Genomic DNA, 22,385 nt, shown 5'->3' with positions numbered 1-22,385 from the left:
CATCCCTACTGCCTCTGATCTGGCGGACTCACTAAACACAAATGCTTTGTTTGTAAATTATGTCTGAGTGTTGGAGTGTGCCTCTGGCTATCCATTTTTGTAAAATTTTAAACAAGAAAATGGTGCCATCTGGTTTGCTTAATATAAGGAATTTGAAATTATTTATACTTATACTTTTACTTTTGATACTTAAGTATATTTTAGCAATTACATTTACTTTTGATACTTAAGTATATTTAAAACCAAATATTTTCAGACTTTTACTCAAGTAGTATTTTACTGGGTGACTTTCACTTAAACTTCAGTCTCTTTCTGTTAAGTTATCTTTACTTTTACTGAAGTATGAAAATGGGGTACTTTTTCCACCACTGTCTCCATACCCTTCCTGTGAATGGAGTCATATGCTGAAACATGGAGTCATTCACACAGATGAGCAGACATGCACACACACGCACACACACACACACACACACACACACACACACACACACACACACACACACACACACAATAGTAAGCCCCCCCCCTCCCCCTTACACATGCAACACACACACACACACACATTGGTAAGCCCTCCACCCACCCACCCACACACACACACACACACACACAGCAGAGAATGAGATGAGACATGTTTAGAATGCAGCATAGTGGTCATGTGGATGATATCACAGGGTTCAGTGGCTCTCTGACCTATAGCGGAAGAGCCTTCTGGCACATGACATCACTCAACCCTTCTCTACTGGGCATGCCCAGAACCACCCCTACATCTGAATAATCTAAGGTGCCTTCCTCTTCACATCTCCTTCCCAACATCTCAATAGTCAAACATGCCTTACTTTTTACATCTCCTTTCCTACACCTCAATAGTCTAAGGTGCCTTCCTCTTCACATCTCCTTCCCTACATCTCAATAGTCTAAAGTGGCTTCCTCTTCACGTCCCCTTAACATAGGGAGAAAACATTGCACCGAGTGACGGTCTGCCATTTGTCTGTTGTTCATTCACCGTTCATTTGGCATGGTGTGTTTTAGGGACCACCTGCCGCTGGGCGTCTGACTGCCGGCATTGTCAGCCATTTGTACATGTAGAATTGGTTTGCGCTCGGTTTGCAAATTACGGCCGGCACTCCGTTCAGAGGTGCTAAGTACTCTCGGCAAACACTACCGGTGTGTCCGTGCTTTTATATCAATAGTCTAAGGTTGCTTCCTTCCTCATCTCCTTTCTGTTGTAGTTAAGTGAGCTACTTGCAAGTATATATTTGTATTAGAAAAATTTGAATTAAACTGTTACAAAATAGGCCACATGAATTGTAGTTCAGACCAGTGAAATACAAAGCACAAAATATGTATTAAAAGTATTGAAATACCTATATCAAATACCTGTAACAGAAATACTGCTTGTCGTTGGCACTAGCTACCTGCACTACTTTAAAACATGATATTTTCGCATACCCAAAATGACTACTATCTAGAACACAAGTACGGGTATGCAAACATTGCGGTAGTTTTTAGGGACAGTAGCCTGGTCCCTGATCTACTTGTGCATAACAAAGAAATTACACAATGACCATAGGAGGTGGCTACACAGATCTGGGACCAGACTATGGCATATCTACTGCTGTTAAAGAACAGCAACAAAAGTCTGTCTAGCTTCAGTAGACACAGAGCTCAACCCTCAACCACAACCCTAACCCTAGCTTCATGTCCATATCCCGGTTCAACCCTAACCTCAACCACAACCCTAACCCTAGCTTCATGTCCACATCCCGGTTCAACCCTAACCCTCAACCACAACCCTAACCGTAGCTTCATGTCCACATCCCGGTTCAACCCTTAAACACAACCCTAACCCTAGCTTCATGTCCATATCCCGGTTCAACCCTAGCCTCAACCACAACCCTAACCCTAGTTTCATGTCCACATCCCAGTTCAACCCTGACCCTAGTCTTAACCACAATCCTAACCCTAGCTTCATGTCCATATCCTGGTTCAACCCTAACCCTCAACCACAACCCTAACCCTAGCTTCATGTCCACATCCCGGTTCAACCCTAACCCTTAACCACAACCCTAACCCTAGCGTCATGTCCACATCCCGGTTCAACCCTTAACCACAACCGTAACCCTAACCCTTAACCACAACCCTAACCCTAGCTTCATGTCCATATCCCGGTTCAACCCTAGCCTCAACCACAACCCTAACCCTAGTTTCATGTCCACATCCCAGTTCAACCCTAACCCTAGTCTTAACCACAATCCTAACCCTAGCTTCATGTCCATATCCCGTTTCAACCCTAAACCTTAACCACAACACTAACCCTAGCTTCATGTCCATATCCCGGTTCAACCCTAACCCTTAACCACAACCCTAACCCTAGCTTCATGTCCACATCCCGGTTCAACCCTAACCCTCAACCACAACCCTAACCCTAGCTTAATGTCCACATCCCGGTTCAACCCTAGCCGCAACCACAACCCTAACCCTAGTTTCATGTCCACATCCCAGTTCAACCCTAACCCTAGTCTTAACCACAACCCTAACCCTAGCTTCATGTCCATATCCCGGTTCAACCCTAACCCTTAACCACAACCCTAATCCTAGCTTCATGTCCACTTCCCGGTTCAATCCTTAACCACAACCCTAACCCTAACCCTTAACCACAACCCTAACCCTAGCTTCGTGTCCATATCCCGATTCAACCCTAGCCTCAACCACAACCCTAACCCTAGTTTCATGTCCACATCCCAGTTCAACCCTAACCCTAGTCTTAACCACAATCCTAACCCTAGCTTCATGTCCATATCCCGGTTCAACCCTAACCCTTAACCACAACCCTAACCCTAGCTTCATGTCCACATCCCAGTTCAACCCTAACCCTAGTCTTAACCACAACACTAACCCTAGCTTCATGTCCATATCCCGGTTCAACCCTAACCCTAGCTTCATGTCCATATCCCGGTTCAACCCTAACCCTAGCTTCATGTCCATATCCCGGTTCAACCCTAACCCTAGCGTCATGTCCATATCCCGGTTCAACCCTAACCCTAGCTTCATGTCCATATCCCGATTCAACCCTAACCCTAGCTTCATGTCCATATCCCGGTTCAACCCTAACCCTAGCCTGTCTAGCTTCTGTAGACACAGAACACTAAGAACTGGACGTGGTCTTTTTGCGTCACTATAGTCCACATGCTTCTGAGGAGCTCTCATTCGTAGAGTAACCAAATGCTCTGATTGGCTACAGGGAAGTACACTACCGTTCAAAAGTTTGGGGTAACTTAGAAATGTCCTTGTTTTCCATGAAAACATACAAGAAATGAGTATGAATAGGAAATATAGCAAAATGCATAAGAAATGTAGTCATTGACAAGGTTAGAAATAATGATTTTTAATAGAAATAATAATTGTGTCCTGCCATTTGCAGCAATTACAGCCTTGCAGACCTTTGGCGTTCTAGTTGTCAATTTGTTGAGGTAATCTGAAGAGATTTCACCCCATGCTTCCTGAAGCACCTCCCACAAGTTGGATTGGCTTGATGGGCACTTCTTAAGTACCATACGGTCAAGCTGCTCCCACAACAGCTCAATAGGGTTGAGATCCGGTGACTGTGCTGGCCACTCCATTATAGACAGAATAACAGCTGACTGCTTCTTCCCTAAATACGTAGTTATTGCATAGTTTGGTGCTGTGCTTTGGGTCATTGTCCTGTTGTAGGAGGAAATTGGCTCCAATCAAGCGCCGTCCACAGGGTATGGCATGGCCTTGCAAAATGGAGTGATAGCCTTCCTTCTTCAAGATCCCTTTTACCCTGTACAAATCTCCCACTTTACCACCACCAAAGCAACCCCAGACCATCACATTGCCTCCACCATGCTTGACAGATGGCATCAAGCACTCCTCCAGCATCTTTTCATTTGGTCTGCGTCTCACAAATGTTCTTCTTTGTGATCCGAACACCTTAGACTTCAATTCGTCTGTCCATAACACTTTTTTCCAGTCTTCTTCTGTCCAGTGTCTGTGTTCTTTTGCCCATCTTAATCTTTTCTTTTTATTGTCCAGTCTGAGATATGGCTTTTTCTTTGCAACTCTGCCCAGAATGTCAGCATCCCAGAGTCGCCTCTTCACTGTTGATGTTGAGACTGGTGTTTTGCGGGTACTATTTAATAAAGCTGCCAGTTGAGGACCTGTGAGGCGTCTGTTTCTCAAACTAGACACTCTAATGTATTTGTCCTCTTACTCAGTTGTGCACCGGGGCCTCCGACTGCTCTTTCTATTCTGGTTAGAGCCAGTTTTCACTGTTCTGTGAAGGGAGTAGTACACAGCGTTGTTCGAGATCTTCAGTTTCTTGGCAATTTCTCGCATGGAATAGCCTTCATTTCTCAGAACAAGAATAGACTGACGAGTTTCAGAAGAAAGTTATTTGTTTCTGGCCATTTTGAGCCTGTAATTGAACCCACAATTGCTGATGCTCCAGATACTAAACAAGTCTCAAGAAGGACAGTTTTATTGCTTATTTAATCAGCACAACAGTTTTCAGCTGTGCTAACATAATTGCAAAAGGGTTTTCTAATGATCAATTAGCCTTTTAAAATGATAAACTTGGATTAGCAAACACAACGTGCCATTGGAACACAGGACTGATGGTTGCTAATAATGGGCCTCTGTACGCCTATGTAGATATTCCATTAAAAATCAGCCGTTTCCAGCTACAATAGCCATTTACAACATTAACAATGTCTACACTGTATTTCAGATCAATTTGATGTTATTTTAATAGAAAAAAAATTGCTTTTCTTTCAAAAACAAGGACATTTCTAAGTGACCCCAAACATTTGAATGGTAGTGTAGACATTAATCAATGTGAGTGTTAGTTCAGCCCTTCTGTCTAGTCACTCTAGTCACACTGTAGTATTATTGACATGACCTATTTCAGCCTGCCACAGCATGCCTGACATGCCACAAGCATGTGGAATGACGTAGATAGCAGTTACGAATGTGTGCTGCTGGTCACACATCCAATTTGGCAAGAGACTCCACTGCCTTATGGGCTCTAAATACAGTGTGTCTGTGTGTGTCTGTGTGTGTGAAATCACATGTTTTCAGCTGATTTTCTGCATGGAAAGGTTTCCTTTCTGGAAAGGATGTTTGTTCCTCATTTAAGATGTTGTAATGCAGCTAGACTCTGAGTTCTGACATTACCAGCAGCTCACTGGAACCCCTGTGTGACTGTGTTTCCTTAGCTACTATCTCTCTGTCTGAGATCTGCATGTACACTCACTCTGGTACCTTCTTGGCTGGTAGCCATGGTAGTGCACCTCATCAAAAGGCACTCACCCTGTATCACCGAGTGCGTGTGTGTGTTTGTTTGTGTGTATTTCCATCCCTTCCACCACGAAAATGCAACACCCCCCAGATAGTGAATTATCTCAGTACTGTACTGTACTAGCTAATGTCTTGTGGATAACTCAGGTGAGATATACAGTGGGGAGAACAAGTATTTGATACACTGCCGATTTTGCAGGTTTTCCTACTTACAAAGCATGTAGAGGTCTGTAATTTTTTATCATAGGTACACTTCAACTGTGAGAGACGGAATCTATAACAAAAATCCAGAAAATCACATTGTATGATTTTTAAGTAATTAATTTGCATTTTATTGCATGACATAAGTATTTGATCACCTACCAACCAGTAAGAATTCCGGCTCTCACAGACCTGTTCATTTTTCTTTAAGAAGCCCTCCTGTTCTCCACTCATTACCTGTATTAACTGCACCTGTTTGAACTCGTTACCTGTATAAAAGACACCTGTCCACACACTCAATCAAACAGACTCCAACCTCTCCACAATGGCCAAGACCAGAGAGCTGTGTAAGGACATCAGGGATAAAATTGTAGACCTGCACAAGGCTGGGATGGGCTACAGGACAATAGGCAAGCAGCTTGGTGAGAAGGCAACAACTGTTGGCGCAATTATTAGAAAATGGAAGAAGTTCAAGATGACGGTCAATCACCCTCGGTCTGGGGCTCCATGCAAGATCTCACCTCGTGGGGCATCAATGATCATGAGGAAGGTGAGGGATCAGCCCAGAACTACACGGCAGGACCTGGTCAATGACCTAAAGAGAACCATTAGTAACACACTACGCTGTCATGGATTAAAATCCTGCAGCGCACGCAAGGTCCCCCTGCTCAAGCCAGCGCATGTCCAGGCCCGTCTGAAGTTTGCCAATGACCATCTGGATGATCCAGAGGAGGAATGGGAGAAGGTCATGTGGTCTGATGAGACAAAAATAAAGCTTTTTGGTCTAAACTCCACTCGCCGTGTTTGGAGGAAGAAGAAGGATGCCAACCGTGAAGCATGGAGGTGGAAACATCATACTTTGGGGATGCTTTTCTGCAAAGGGGACAGGACGACTGCACCGTATTGAGGGGAGGATGGATGGGGCCATGTATCGCGAGATCTTGGCCAACAACCTCAATCCCTCAGTAAGAGCATTGAAGATGGGTCGTGGCTGGGTCTTCCAGCATGACAACGACCCGAAACACACAGCCAGGGCAACTAAGGAGTGGCTCCGTAAGAAGCATCTCAAGGTCCTGGAGTGGCCTAGCCAGTTTCCAGACCTGAACCCAATAGAACATCTTTGGAGGGAGCTGAAAGTCTGTATTGCCCAGCGACAGCCCCGAAACCTGAAGGATCTGGAGAAGGTCTGTATGGAGGAGTGGGCCAAAATCCCTGCTGCAGTGTGTGCAAACTTGGTCAAGACCTACAGGAAACGTATGATCTCTGTAATTGCAAACAAAGGTTTCTGTACCAAATATTAAGTTCTGCTTTTCTGATGTATCAAATACTTATGGAATGCAATAAAATGCAAATTAATAGCTTAAAAATCATACAATGTGATTTTCTGGATTTTTGAAAGAGATAGGGAAAGAGTTTTGCCTGAGAGAAAGAGAGAAAGAGAGAGAGAGAGAGAGAGAGAGAGAGAGAGAGAGAGAGAGAGAGAGAGAGAGAGAGAGAGAGAGAGAGAAGACACAAACACCCTGTCTGCCAACAACAATTGAGGCAGGCTCAGAAGCAGCAGAGAATTGCCTGCGCTAACACAGCATTGATGATAGCCTTTGATTATGCTGCCTGTGAGTCCAACAGAGAACTAAGAGCAATCTACAGAAAGTTTGATATATTTTTCTGCTTGTTATACATGTTCTTATGCTGAGTTCTTCGGCCCTATTATTGTATGTCCTGAGTGTGGGCCCTAAGAAGCTTTGGATAAGTAGACTGTAGATGTTGTGAACAAAATGTAATTAAAATAAATTAGGCTGAGATTGGGTTTAGCGTGCCAAGAGGAACTGTGAAACAACTTTGTAAGACAAGTGCAGTTCTAGAAAAGCATGTACAAAGAATGTCTTTCATAAAACTTGAACTTGAATAGCCAAGGTCAAGTCTTTTGACTGTTACAAAATTATATGAATTATACATTAAATGCATTATAGTCTGAGTTTCATGAAATACTCTTTGAGAGAGTCTTTGAAAGAGTCTTTGATTTTAAAGACATTAATTTACTCTTTCAAGGAAAGTTATATTTTCTAAGGTCCTAAATCAAACACTTCAGGAATAAGGACTATAGTGCAGTATATGACTATATGACAGTATAAGGACTATAGGACAGTATAAGGACTATAGGACAGTATAAAGACTACCTACAGGACAGTATAAGGACTACAGTATGTAGCTCAGTTGATAGAGCATGGCGTTTGCAACGCCAGTGTTGTGGGTTCAATTCCCACAGGGGGTATGATAATGTATGCACTAACTGTAAGTCGCTCTGGATAAGAGCGTCTGCTAAATGACTAAAATTTAAAATGTAAAATGTACAGGACAGTATAAGGACTACAGGACAGTATAAGGACTACAGGACAGTATAAGGACTATAGGACAGTATAAGGACTATAGGACAGTATAAGGACTACAGGACAGTATAAGGACTACAGGACAGTATAAGGACTACAGGACAGTATAAGGACTATAGGACAGTATAAGGACTACAGGACAGTATAAGGACTACAGGACAGTATAAGGACTACAGGACAGTATAAGGACTATAGGACAGTATAAGGACTATAGGACAGTATAAGGACTATAGTACAGTATAAGGACTATAGTACAGTATAAGGACTATAGGACTATAGTACAGTGTAAGGACTATATGACAGTATAATGACTATATGACTATAGTACAGTGTAAGGACTACAGTACAGTATAAGGACTATAGGTCCAGAGCTTCATCACCATTGTCTATGTACTGTATTTCAGACACTGTCTCTCCTTCCCTCCTTCTCTCTCTTTCTCTCTCTCTCTCTCTAGTAGTTACTGTATATGCTTAATGGGCCTTCAGGTAGACCCATTTAACTGTCAACCTAAGTGCTTTATGCCAGTTATGTACGAGTAACACACACAGAGACACACAAACACACACTGTCCCTGTGAGCACTTGCAGTTGAATGAACTGATATGGCTTTCCTAGCCTATTTGCTAAAGCCACACGTCCATTGGAAATGGCTAGAAATCACAAATAAATGAACCCTCCACTACTCCTGACTGCATTTACAAACCTGTATGGGTTGAGAAATAATTTGAGCATGAGATTGAGATAATCTTATCTGCCTTGCTGAATGTGCAATCAGCTGCTATCTTTGATCTGTAGTGAAATATGAAGCAAGCTGGCATATCGTAATCCGCCTCCATGGGAGCTAGCTGCGGGTAGGGATTGCCTAACAGCTCCCTCTGTCAGGGAAAAGGCAGAAGATCAATGCTTATAGGGAAGGGCATTCAACATGCATAGCACTTACACAAATGACTGATGATTGGCTGAGAGAAATTGATAATAAAAAGATTGTGGGAGCTGTTTTGTTAGACTTCAATGCGGCTTTTGACTTTAATGATCATAGTATGCTGCTGGAAAAACGTACATTATATCTTATGGCTTTACACCCCCTGCTATATTGTGGATTGAGAGTTACCTGTCTAACAGAACACAGAGGGGGTGTTCTTTAATGGTAACCTCTCCAACATAATCCAGGTAGAATCAGGCATTCCCCAGGGCAGCTGTCTAGGCCCCTTACTTTTTTCAATCTTTGCTAATGACCTGCCACTGGCTCTGAGTAAAGCCAGTGTGTCTATGTATGAGGATGACTCACCACTATTCATGTCAGCTACTACAGCGAGTGAAATCACTGCAACACTTAACAAAGAGCTGCAGTCAGTTTCAGAATGGGTGGCAAGAAATAAATTAGTCCTAAATATTTCAAAAACTCACTAAACCCTAAACCTCAACTAAATCTTGTAATGAATAATGTGGAAGTTGAGGAGATTGAACTGCTTGGAGTAACCCTGGATTGTAAACTGTTATGGTCAAAACATATTGATGCAACAGTAGCTAAGATGGGGAGAGGTCTATCCATAATAAAGTGCTGCTCTGCCTTCTTAACAACAATATCAACAAGGCCAGTCCTACAGGCCCTAGTTTTGGACTACTGCCCAGTCATGTGGTCAGGTGCCACAACAAGGGACTTAGGAAAATTACAATTGGTCCAGAACAGGGTAGCACGGCTGGCCCTTAAATGTACACGTAGAGCTGTCTGTTGAAACTACTAGCACACAGCTCAGAAACCCATGCATACCCCACAAGACATGCCGCCAAGTCCAGAACAGACTATGGGAGGCGCACAGTACTACATAGAGCCATGGCTACATCGAACTCTATTCCACATCAAGTAACTCATGCAAACAGTAAAATCAGATTTAAAAAACAGATAAAAATACACCTTATGGAACAGCGAGGACTGTGAAGAGTCACACACACAGGTACAAACACACGCATACAAACACATATAACATACACACTATACACACACGTACACCTGGATTGTGTGTTGTAGTAGAGTAGTGGCCTGAGGGCACACACTTAATGTGTTGTGAAATCTGTTGTAAAATGTTTTTTTATTTTTATATATATAATGTCATTACTGCCGTAATTTTTGCTGGACCCCAGGAAGAGTAGCTACTGCCTTAGCAGCAGCTAATGGGGATCCATAATAAATACAAATACAAATATAAATACACATGTGTAGTTCAGTTCAAAGGTACTTGACCAGAATGTCAGTAGAACCGAAACATTTGCAAAATATTGCTTTTTCAGATCACTATTAGTCTATAGTGATGATGATGATGATGATGCTGATGAAGATGCTGATGAATATGATGCTGTTACTGCTGATGATGATGAGGAGGAGGGTGATGATGATGAATATGAAGACTAAGATGATGATGAAGATGAATATTACGATGAGGGGGAGGAGGAGGATGATGATGATGATGAAGATGATGGCGATGATGACGATAACTAACCCTCCCACGCATGTTGTGTCCTACAGGGAAAGTCATACCCATTCAGAGGCTCCTTCCCCCCCATGTGGAACCCGTTTGCCCTTATGGACTACAACAACCTGTGGAGGAAGATGGATGAGATGGGCAGCGAGGTAAACACACACAGAATCCTTCTCTTTCTAGAGCAGCCATCCCCTCCACATCTCAGGAACAATCCCAAACCAACCTCTACTCCCTAGTCTCTAGTCATTGATACTTCTTGATGGTCCCACCCTCATGGTGTGTTTGTGTGTTCTAGATCCCCAGAGAGGCTCCATGGAGGGCTCCCCATGCTGAGGAGTGGGACAAGATGACCATGAAGCAGCTCTTTGACAATATCTGCTGGACCAGGTACTGCACTACACCATTTTTTCACAATACACACAGGACCATTCAACCTAATGCAGCATTATTCAATAATATTACACTTTTTATAGTCATTGTGATTGAGTGATTATGTGTGTGTGTGTGTTATGTGTTGTGTGTGTGTGTGTGTGTGTGTGTGTGTGTGTGTGTGTGTGTGCGTGCGTGTCTGTCTATGTGTGTCTGTGTGTCTGTGTGTGTACGCATGTGCATGCTCCTCCCTCTCCTCACAGTTCTGCGAGGCGGTTTGCCACGCTGTTTGTGAACGTGAACGTGACCTCTGAACCCCACGAGGTGTCAGCCCTATGGTTCCTCTGGTACGTCAAGCAGTGTGGAGGGACCATGAGGATTTTCTCCACCACCAACGGAGGACAGGTACTCTACACACCTGGCTGTCTACCTGTCTGTCTGGCGGTCTGACGGTCTGACAGTCTGGCTGGTTGCCTGGATGGCTGGCTGCCTGGCTTCCTTCCTGCCTGCTTGTCTGTTTGTCTGTCTGTCTCTCTGACCCTGTGGACTGGCTCTTCCATATCCATACAGGGTCCTACACGCTTTGATCTGAATAACCCTTTTTGGAAGACAAGTGTTCTTTGTAAGGCAAAGGGTTCTACCTAGAACCTTTAACATCCTAAGAACCATTTTTGGAAGAAAGGGTTATTTGATGATTCTTTGGAAGGCAAGAAGGATTATTTAGATGGCAATAAGGGTTCTTTGGAAGGCAAGAAGGGTTCTACATAGAACCATGTATTATATTTCCCAGCATGCTCTATTGCAGGGTGATTTTACGAATTGTTTGTTTTCTAAACTAATCCAATCTGTTAGTAGTTGGACTTATTGCACCCGTTACTGGGATGGTTGTTCCAGTTTAGATGATGAGGTAGTTAGTCTCAGTAGTCAATCTTCCCCTACCCTGGCAGTCATTCTGAATGCAGGTGATTAAAAACTCCACTTGTTGGATATCCTAACTCTGGCTGGATGCCAATGCCAATATAATGTGACGTGCAGGCCTGATGTGGCCTGTAAACCAGGAGTTTCCTAACACCACTGAGTTAGGGTAGAACTTCAAAGAAAGGTCTTATGATAAATGTAATTATTGTCATAAAGATTTAATTTTAAAGGCTAATAAGGCTGGTGGAACCATCCATAGACGGTTCTAGGCAGAACCCTCCAAAGATAAAATTGTTCTCGGTAGAACCTTTCATAGAGGGTTCTAGGAAGAACATTTAGATGTTAAAATGGTTATTGGTAAAACCCTTCATAGAGGGTTCTAGGCAGAACCCTTCATAGAGGGTTTTAGGTACAACCATATACAGGGGTTCTATGAAGAACCCTACATAGAATGAGGAGAAGTTTTCCCTATGACATTTTTGGCTTGGGTTCTAGGTTTGCTGAGCTGAGCCTCTCTCACACAGGAGCCTTTGAACTGAGCTCAGCAAACTATCCTCCATGTTGGCACAAAACATTCCACAACAATAACGTTCTCATTTGGATTCTACTTAGATTGTCACTAACATGAAACCTCTGGTGCCAAAATGAGCCATTCTAAATCTTACCATTCCCTAGCCCTATAGAGCCATCCTTCAACCCCCCCAATTAGCCTTGTTCATTCCCTGCTCCCTAATTTACAGGAACAATGGCTGTTCCTCAGAGCCCAGGGAGAACCCATTATCCTGGTTTACTTTGAAACGTTGAGTGGCTCCATTGCCTAGGTGACGGTTGAAGGGGACGTCTTGGGGTAATTAGAGGATGTTGTTGTGAGGTCATCCACTTTCATTTCCTGTTTGGTCCGCCCCCTGCTCTCTGGCTCTGAATGTTTTCATTCAGTGTGTTTCTTTTCCAGGTAGAGCAATAGAGAAACCTGTGGATGCTAAAGTTTGTCATGAGTTGATATAGCATTTGCTCTCCTTTTGAGGTCAATTGCATTTGCTCCTCTTTTGAGGTCAATTGCCATGCATGCCATGCATAGCATAGTTGCATATTCTCTGCAGATAAATTGTCCTCAGTAGAGTACTGCTATGGTATGGAGATGCACGATAAAGATCCACTATACTGTAGGTCACTGTCCCAAATCCTTCTCCATCTGTTCAACTCAAAACAACTATATGTGCACATGTGTTTTGAAACAAACAACTTTTCTTAGCTGCAGGGGAAAGTATAACATCACTTACAATCATGCAAGAATTTCCCTCTGCCATCATCAGTTTTTGACCTGCCGTGAGACCCTGTAGTTATAGCTGGCCCAATGTCACAGTGGAAGGCACACAATGTGTTTCCTATCAGAGAAAGCTGAGGGAAGTTTACACTAACCATATGGAGAGGGTCAAAGGTTACTCAGCGTTGTGTACATTGTAATGTGGCCTTGCCAAGACCCACTCTCACTTTCCAATACACCCTCCTGCCTGACTGATTTCAGTTCACTACAGTTTAAATGCATGTTGTTGTACTGTCTTCTAAGGCCAGCCTAGATCAGAGGGCCACCACCCAAATGTATAACAGTTCACTACGGAAACATCAGTCAACTGTCCCAGGGGGTCTGAGTGTCTTAGAATGAGGTCTAGGTATATTTGGGGAGGCAGAAGAAGGAACAGAATAGCTGTTTCATGTCTCATAGGGTGTAAATCTGGCACTGATGTCATTAGGATAGTTGTGCAAAAAGTTTCACACTTTCTGCATTTATTCTGACGTTAGGATTCAGCCTATAGAGAATACAAAATCTTACTTTGTAAATCTTGTCAAAAGTAGTGCACTTCAGTAATAGTGCACTGTAAATTACATTTGTCTTTTCCTGTCTTATGTTTTTCCCCAACCCTCTGGACATTACACAAACACACACATGAGAGGCTGCAAGCAGCACAGGGTCATCTACAGAGCAGCGCCCTCTTGGAGCAGGTTTGGCCTTATTAGCGTTGCATGTATTTGATTAATATGACTGATTATACTGTATTTGCATTTCAGGAGAGGAAGTTTGTGGGCGGTTCCAGCCAGATCAGTGAGTGTATGGCCAAGGAGCTGGGTGAGCGAGTCAAGATGGAGTCTCCCATCTACAGGATCGACCAGACAGGGGACATGGTCGAGGTCGAGACTCTCAACAAGGAAACATACAAGGTGACTGAGAGAGCAACCATCACCAATCCATCAACCTATGGATGATGTCATCAGCCCACACTGTAAAAAAACGTAACTTGTTTTTACGGTAACTTACTGGCACCCAGTTAGTTACCTTTAAGTTCCTGTAAAGAAAAAAGGTACCAGTATGTTACTGTAAATTCCCAAGAAACATTGGTTTAACCTTTTTTTTTCTTCAGTAACTTACAGGTAACTAGTTGCTGTAAGTTAGCATAAAAACAAGTTACGGTTTATAAAGTGCACATTCCACTGTGTTGTAGCCTACTGCTGCCATCTAGAGCTTGAATGTCCATAATACATGATACCTCATAAGGCCCATGTTGTGAATTCCTGGAACATTCTAGGAATCCTTCATTCATCCATACAACTCTGTACTTACAGGGCCCCTTAGTTTGTGTGTGTGTGCGTGCGTGCCTTTGTGCTGTGCATGCCTGCATGCGTGTGTTTGTGTGCGTTTGTGTGTGTGCGGGCGGGCGGGAGTTCATGTGTGTGTGTGTGTGTGCTGTGTGTGTGTAAGCCAGAGGACATTGTTGTCAGTAAGCTGGTCTTCATCGCTCTGTCCAGGCCACATCCTCTTTCCCTGTTAAAACCCATTAAGCAGCAGTGCCCTAGAGCTGCTTAGCCACCCGGGGAGGTATACACTACACACTACATACTACACACTACACACCACATAGGCCTCAACTCTTCTCTGGTGTGTTTTGTTTCTCCCAGGCCAAGTATGTGATTGTGGCGACCCCCCCTGGTCTGAACCTGAAGATGCACTTTAACCCCGAGCTGCCCCCCCTCAGAAACCAGCTGATCCACAGGGTCCCCATGGGCTCTGTCATCAAGTGTATGGTCTACTACAGAGATAACTTCTGGAGGAAGAAAGGTAAGGAGGGAGGGAGGGAGGGAGGGTCCATGGGCTCTGTCATCAAGTGTATGGTCTACTACAGAGATAACTTGGAGAAATAAATGAAGGACTAAGTGATAGATCTCCTCTCTTCCTTTCCTCCTTATCCCTGTCTATTGATCCCTTCTCTCTCCTCTCTTCCTGTCCTCCTTCTCTCTTGTATCTCTTGCCTCCCCCTCTCACAGGGTACTGTGGCACTATGGTGATCGAGGAGGAAGAGGCCCCCATCAGCCTTACTCTGGACGACACAAAGCCTGATGGGACTGTGCCCGCCATTATGGGGTAAACACAGAGCTTTAGTTTCCTGCATCCCAATATGATTACCCATAGAGAACGAGAAAGTGTGGTAATAACTGTATTTCTCCTGTTCCTCTGCAACAGCTTCATCCTGGCCCGCAAGTGTAGGAAGCTATGTGGACTGACCAGAGAGGAGAGGTAAACTGTCTGACTGTTTATCATGTTCAGTACCTACAGTGTGTTTTACTTCACTTTCTCATGTGTATACTTTGCTAGCAGGAATGCTCATGTGTACTAGCATTAAGAGTTTAACGCTATCCCTTTCTTAACCCTTAAAAATTGTTTTTGTCCCCTGTAGGAAGAAGAGGATCTGTGAGATCTACTCCAGAGTGCTGGGCTCAGAGGAAGCTCTGCATGTGAGTGGAACCATTACTACTACTACTACTACTACTACTACTACTACTACTACTACTACTACAAGCTAGTAGTACTACTATTCTATGAAAACATAGCACCATACTGTAGTTAGAAGTAGAATTGTGAATTGGAATGTGCCTGTGAGATCTACTCTAGACTGCTGGGCTCAGAGAAGGCTCCATCTCAATTTAGAATTTGGCCTTCACTGCTCTGAGGGAGCAGACATGTTTGATCCATTACTGCAGATTAAACCTAGAAACAATAACAAATTGAACACCCCGCCACTGTTTTGCTAAAAAGCTAAGGGATGGGGCTGGAGAAATATAACCACTCTCAAATTTATAGACAGCTATGGATGCAAGCACTGACCATCAATTATAGTTTTAACCATGTTTTGAGGCTATACAGTGTTTGTTTATATTTACTTTGTTTACAAACAGTGGCGTAAAACAAAGCTCATATTTTGGGTTCTGATGGGGTACAACATTAAAACATGACTATGCCATTAGAGATAAGATCAGTCAGCACCTAAAATCAGCACAGGTAATTAGCACACACACACACTGTGACACAGCTCATGAGGCATTTATACATTTATTCTTAAAAAATCAATGGGTATTCATCATTAATTTATAAGTCCAAAAATGGATGTACCAACTAAGGATTGTAGCTTTAAGTTTGATATGAGTACTAACCCCCAATCCTCTCTCTCCCAGCCTGTGCACTATGAGGAGAAGAACTGGTGTGAGGAGGAGTATTCTGGAGGCTGCTACACTGCTTACTTCCCCCCTGGTATACTCACCCAGTACGGCAAGTAAGTAACAGACACGCACACACACAGGCATACAGACACACACACACACACACACACACATACACACACACACACACACACACACACACACACTGTGATGTTATCTAACCTTTATATAACCTTTATACCTCCCCTCCTCCTTCTCTCCTTCCTCTCCCACTTCTCCTCCCTCCTTCTCTCTTTAGGGTTCTCAGGGAGCCAGTAGGCAGACTGTACTTTGCAGGCACAGAGACAGCTACTGAATGGAGTGGCTACATGGAGGGGGCTGTACAGGCAGGGGAGAGGGCCGCAAGAGAGGTGAGAGCCTTCACAATACAATAATACACTCCCCAACACTCTTAGAAAGAAGGGTTCCAGAAGGGTTCTTCGGCTGTCCCCTTAGGAGAACCCTTTTTGGTTCCAGGGAGAACCCTTTTGGGTTCCATGTTGAACCCTCTGTGGAAAGGGTCCTACATGGAACCCAAACGGGTTTTACCTGGAACCAAAAAGGGTTCTTCAAAGGGTTCTTCTATGGGGACAGCTGAATAACCCTTTTAGGTTCTAGATAGCTCATTTTCTTCTAAGTGTACATATTTATTTGGACAGTGAAGCTACAACTTTTAATTTGACTCTATACACTTAACATTTTGGATTTGAGATCAAATGTTTTATATGAGGTAACAGTATAGAATGTCACCTTTTATTTCAGGGTACTTTCATACAGTACATATCTGTTTTACCGTTTAGAAATGAATGCAATTTGTATCTAGTCCCCCCATTTTAAGATGTCATAAGTATTTGGACAAATTCACTTATAGTCTACTATATTTAGTCAAAAGTTTAGTATTTGGTCCCATATTTAAAAAGATATGGGACCAAATACTAAACTTTTGACTAAATATAGTAGACTATACATTTCTAGCACACAAGCCTGTGACTCTACAAACTTGTTGGATGTATTTTTTTTTTTTTTTTTTTTTTTTTTATATATTTTTTTTTTTTTTTATTTATTGGGGAAATGGATCAGCTTAATATTGCAGATAGATTGTATCTTCTATCAATGTAATTGTCTGCATCACTTCCAATCCCCCATTTTTTATTTTTTTATTTTTTTTATTTTTTTATATATATACTCCCCTTTATTACTTTTCAACCCCACCATCCTTTCCCTACTTGGAGTAAATTAGTGAACAACAATGCCCAGGTCTCTACTTCCGGTCTATACTTACTATCTACACCTTATGGACACAGTTAATTTTACAATAATTCTATTATATATATACATATATATATACATATACATACATACATATATATCATTATTATTATTATTATTATTTATTAATTTTTTGCTCCTGAACTACTTCTACTCTCAACCTCTCCGATCGTTTTCATGATGTCCATCCGGTTTGCTTCTATATGCCATATCTTTCTAACTGTGCTCTTTCCCAAAAGCTCCCAACATACAGCCTATATACTTATTATGGACACAGTATGCTTTACATTATTAGCTATCTTTGTTATTATTTGTTGTTATTTGTTATTAGTCCCATCCTTCAACTCTATTCAATACCTCCCATCTATCTCTTAACACCATCCATATCGGATTTCTATTTGCCATATATATTTCAACCGTGCTGTGATGTTTTACAATAATTCTGAACCTTTCTATTCTCATTGCTTCTACAGATTGAGAGTTAAAAATAAACAGCTTTGCTAAAAGTATTATTATATTATTGATTGATTGACTATGACTTTTCAGATCACCCAGTAATGCTATCTGCAAGGTTAGTTCCAGGTAAATATTGCAATCCTTTAGCCATTCCTGGACCAGTGTCCAAAAACAAGCTACAAATGGACAGAACCAAAACAAATGGTCCAATGATTCCGTCTCTTCACAGCAAAATCTGCAGAGCTGGGAAGATTGTATCCCCCATATAAATAACATTCTATTGGTAGCAAGGATTTTATATAGTAATTTAAATTGAAAGATTCTAATTTTTGAATCCGGTGTCGTTTTTGCGTGTCAGTTCATAAACACTATGCCATGGGATCGGTACATCAAAGATCTCTTCCCAACTATTTTGCAATCTATATGGGACGGCTGTCAATCCTTTGGTCCTTAAGTGAAACTGATATATTTTTTTATTTATCACAGTTTTCCTTAACCAATTATGTTCTTTAATGCAAGGCCGACAGACAAGTTCCTTACTTTCTCCCCCTTCCACTTTCCTCTTCCATTTTTGCGGTAATGCTGCCATTATTTGGTTGTAATTTTGGGTAGAGCAGACATTTCCATATGTTTTTGTTAGCTGCATGTGCGTCATAACTCCACCAGTCCTACCGATGATATCATTTACAAAGATTATACCTTTTTTAAACATTCTGTCAAAAAATAAAGGTTTTTTGTCAATTAGTATATTTGAATTTAACCACAATATTTGTTGCATTATTTGTTCTGTCGTTTCTGGAGGATTAAATTGAAATTGCAACCAACTTTCTATGGCTTGTTTTAGAAATAGTGACATTTGGGAGATTATTTCCTTTTCAAATAACTGAAAGTGTGAGGTTGTTTTCTGAATTAAGGGAAAAAGGCCTTTCTTGAACATTGGGTGAGACAATCTTACTAATTTGCTTGAGAACCAGTTCGGATTTAAGTATAACTTTTGTAAGACTGAAGCTTTTAGTGATAGGTCTAATGCTTTAATATTTAATAATTTCTGTCCTCCGAATTCATATTCATTATATAAATATGCTCTTTTAATTTTGTCTGGCTTGCCGTTCCAAATAAAATTGAATATTTTTTTCTCATATAATTTAAAAAACTGTTCGCTAGGCGTAGGCAAGACCATAAGCAAATAGGTAAACTGTGATAATACTAATGAGTTAATCAGGGTGATTTTTCCACAAATTGACAGGTATTTTCCTTTCCATGGTAGTAAGATCTTATCTATTTTTGCTAATTTTCTATTAAAATTTATTGAAGTGAGATCATTTATTTCCTTTGGGATATGTATTCCAGTATATCCACATCACCATCAGACCATTTTATTGGTAAACTACATGGTAATGTAAAAATTGTATTTTTTAGTGATCCAATACGTAATATAGTACATTTGTCATAATTTGGTTGTAATCCAGAGAGGTTAGAAAATGTATCTAGATCCTCTATGAGGCTGTGGAGGGATTCTAGTTGTGGATTTAAAAAAAACATGAATCATCAGCGTACAATGCCACCTTTGTTTTTAAGGTCTTTATATCTAATCCTCTGATATTATTATTAGATCTGATTTTAATCGCTAACATCTCGATGGCTACAATAAATAGATATGCCGATAGTGGACAACCTTGTTTCACTCCTCTTGACAGTTTAAAACTTTCTGAGAAATAGCCATTATTTACTATTTTACACCTAGGGTTACTATACATGATTTTGACCCATTTTATAAGAGATTCTCCAAAATTGAAATGCTCCAGGCATTTATATATAAACCCCAGTCGAACTTTATCAAATGCTTTTTCGAAGTCTGCTATGAATAGCAGGCCTGGTTTCCCATATTTTCCATAGTGTTCTAATGTTTCCAATACTTGCCTTATATTATCTCCAATGTATCTTCCATGTAAAAAACCTGTCTGATTAGAATGAATAATATCCGGCAATACCTTTTTAATTCTATGCGCTATACATTTTGCTAGGATTTTTGCATCCCAAACTTGTTGGATGTATTTGCAGTTTGTTTTGGTTGTGTTTTTGTATTATGTTGTGCCCAATAGAAATGAATGGTACATAATGTATTGTGTCATTTTGAAGTCACTTTTATTGTAAATAAGAAAATAATATGTTTCTGAACACTTCTGCATTAATGTGAATGCTACCATGATTCCGGATAGTCATGAATGAATCGTGAATAATGATGAGTGAGAAAGTTACAGACGCACAAAGATCATGCCCCCAAAACATGCTAATCTCTCACCATTACTAATAACAGGGGAGGTTAGTAGGTAGGCTGGTGGGTAGGAGCGTTGGGCCGGTAACCGAAAGGTTGCTGAATCAAATCCCAGAGCTTCCAAGGTAAAAATATGTTGTCCTGCCCCTGAGCAAGGCAGTTAACCCACTGTTCCCTGGGCGCTGAAGACATGATAAGGCAGCCCTCTGCACCTCTCTGATTGAGTTAAATGTGTATTCCCCCTTCAATTTTGGGGGGGGGGGGGGTATGATATTTATGCCTCTGTAACCTAACGTAGCAGGCGTAAAATAAATGCCTGAGCAGCGTTTTTTTATTCTGGTCCTGACAAGAGAAAACTGTCGGGGGAGGTTCTCTTCTGCACTGTTCAACCAATCCAGTAAATGTGGAGGAGGAGTTAAGATGGAGTGTCGCCTTATTAATGCAGAAATACTGGTAAACGTCCAAAAGCAAAAGTCCGTCACAGGCTCTCTTCCATTTCCCCTGAAAACCAGATGCATCCAGTTGTGGCCGACTCCGCTGAAGGTGATGCCTCTGTAACGTTGTTAAGATAATTTATTAACTAACTATTTCAGTGTCTCTGTGCGCCTCCCAAAAGGTTGTAAGGCTTTTAGATCAAGAAACGGACAGAGATCCCAGTCTGCAATAGCCAGGTGGTCTTTATTCAGAGAACTCTGCCTGGAGAATTCTGTTATCACAATTTCAGAGTCCATCTTTTATACACACATGTCATACAAAAATCCCACCCCGCTTTAGGTGGGCTGTATTTTTCCACTGGAAAACTGCTCTCCTGACCATCAGGTCACACACACACACATACATACACACATACAAACACACACACACACACACACACACACACATGTTCTTATCATAGTCTACTCCTTGCTCGGGCAGGCTGCATTCCTTAGTTATCGCCGTCCTCTCAATATCCTGCAACATATTTCATACTCTCTTCCAAGCCTAACGGTTTCTCTCCTCCCTAAATTGGGAGGCCTCTTTATCTTGGTTTCTCAGTTGTCTGTAGACAGTTCTCCTTGTCCTTTGTTGTCTGGTCTAACTCCTACTCGCATTGCTAAATAGTAACACAATGTCATAATCTTTACTGGTCCTACACTCACACATTCTAACAAATTTCACACAGTTTCAGCGTGTAATAATTAGTCATTAATAATTAGTTTAACTGAGGGTGTGACATTTTAGTCATATCTTACTCACACATTTCTTTATCAAACGTTCTCACTCATCATTATTCACGATTCATTCATGATTATACGTAATCATGGTAGCATCCACATTAATGTAGAAGTGTTCCGAAACATATTCTTATCTACAATAAAACTTACTCCAAAATGGCACAATACATTATTCATCATTCATTTCTATTGGGCACAAAATAATCTGAAACCCAACCAAAACAAACTGCAAATGCATCCAACAACTTTGTAGAGTCACAAGCTTGATGTAGTCATTGCGTGCTAGGAATATGGGACCAAATACTAAACTTTTGACTAAATGTCATAGATATATAAAGTGCTTTCATTTCTAAATGGTAAAACAGATACAGTGCCTTCGGAAAGTATTCAGACCCCTTACAGCCTTATTCGAAAATGTATCAAATTGTTTTTTCCCCTCATGAATCTACACACAATACTCCATAATGACAAAACTTTTTTTGTGTGTGCTGATTTATAAAAAATACAAAACTGAAATATAACATTTACATAAGTATTCAGACCCTTTACTCAGTACTTTGTTGAAGCACCTTTGGCAGCGGTTACAGCATCGTCTTCTTGGGTATGACACTATAAGCTTGGAATACCTGTATTTGGGGAGTTTCTCCCATTCTTCTATGCAGATCCTCTCAAGCTCTGTCAGGTTGGATGGGGAGCGTTTCTGCACAGCTATTTTCAGGTCTCTCTAGAGATGTTCGATCGGGTTCAAGTCCCGAAGCCACTCCTGCGTTGTCTTGGCTGTGTGCTTAGGGTTGTTGTCCTGTTGGAAGGTGAACCTTCGCCCCAGTCTGAGGTCCTGAGCACTCTGGAGCAGGTTTTCATCAAGGATCTCTCTGTACTTTGCTTCGTTCATCTTTCCCTCGATCCTGACCAGGCTCCCAGTCCCTGCTGCTGAAAAACATCCCCACAGCATGATGCGTCCAGACGT

The 22,385-nt window shown here is 41.7% G+C and overlaps 1 protein-coding gene across 1 annotated transcript in view; it reads left to right on the top strand.

The window, feature by feature from the left end:
* Positions 1 to 22,385, top strand: part of mao (monoamine oxidase) — a 78,328-nt gene that overhangs the window by 49,961 nt on the left and 5,982 nt on the right. Inside the window, exons 4-13 of the mRNA XM_041868435.1 lie at positions 10,435 to 10,539; positions 10,686 to 10,777; positions 11,023 to 11,164; positions 13,745 to 13,894; positions 14,630 to 14,789; positions 14,996 to 15,092; positions 15,192 to 15,245; positions 15,406 to 15,463; positions 16,181 to 16,278; positions 16,464 to 16,575. Of these exons, the coding sequence (XP_041724369.1) occupies positions 10,435 to 10,539; positions 10,686 to 10,777; positions 11,023 to 11,164; positions 13,745 to 13,894; positions 14,630 to 14,789; positions 14,996 to 15,092; positions 15,192 to 15,245; positions 15,406 to 15,463; positions 16,181 to 16,278; positions 16,464 to 16,575 (1,068 nt within the window). The remainder of the gene's footprint in view (positions 1 to 10,434; positions 10,540 to 10,685; positions 10,778 to 11,022; positions 11,165 to 13,744; positions 13,895 to 14,629; positions 14,790 to 14,995; positions 15,093 to 15,191; positions 15,246 to 15,405; positions 15,464 to 16,180; positions 16,279 to 16,463; positions 16,576 to 22,385) is intronic.

The sequence above is a fragment of the Coregonus clupeaformis genome, chromosome 4, assembly GCF_020615455.1.
Source record: "Coregonus clupeaformis isolate EN_2021a chromosome 4, ASM2061545v1, whole genome shotgun sequence".
NCBI lineage: Eukaryota > Metazoa > Chordata > Actinopteri > Salmoniformes > Salmonidae > Coregonus > Coregonus clupeaformis.
Note: the sequence above shows the minus strand (reverse complement) of the source record. Positions and strands in the feature narration are given on the sequence as shown.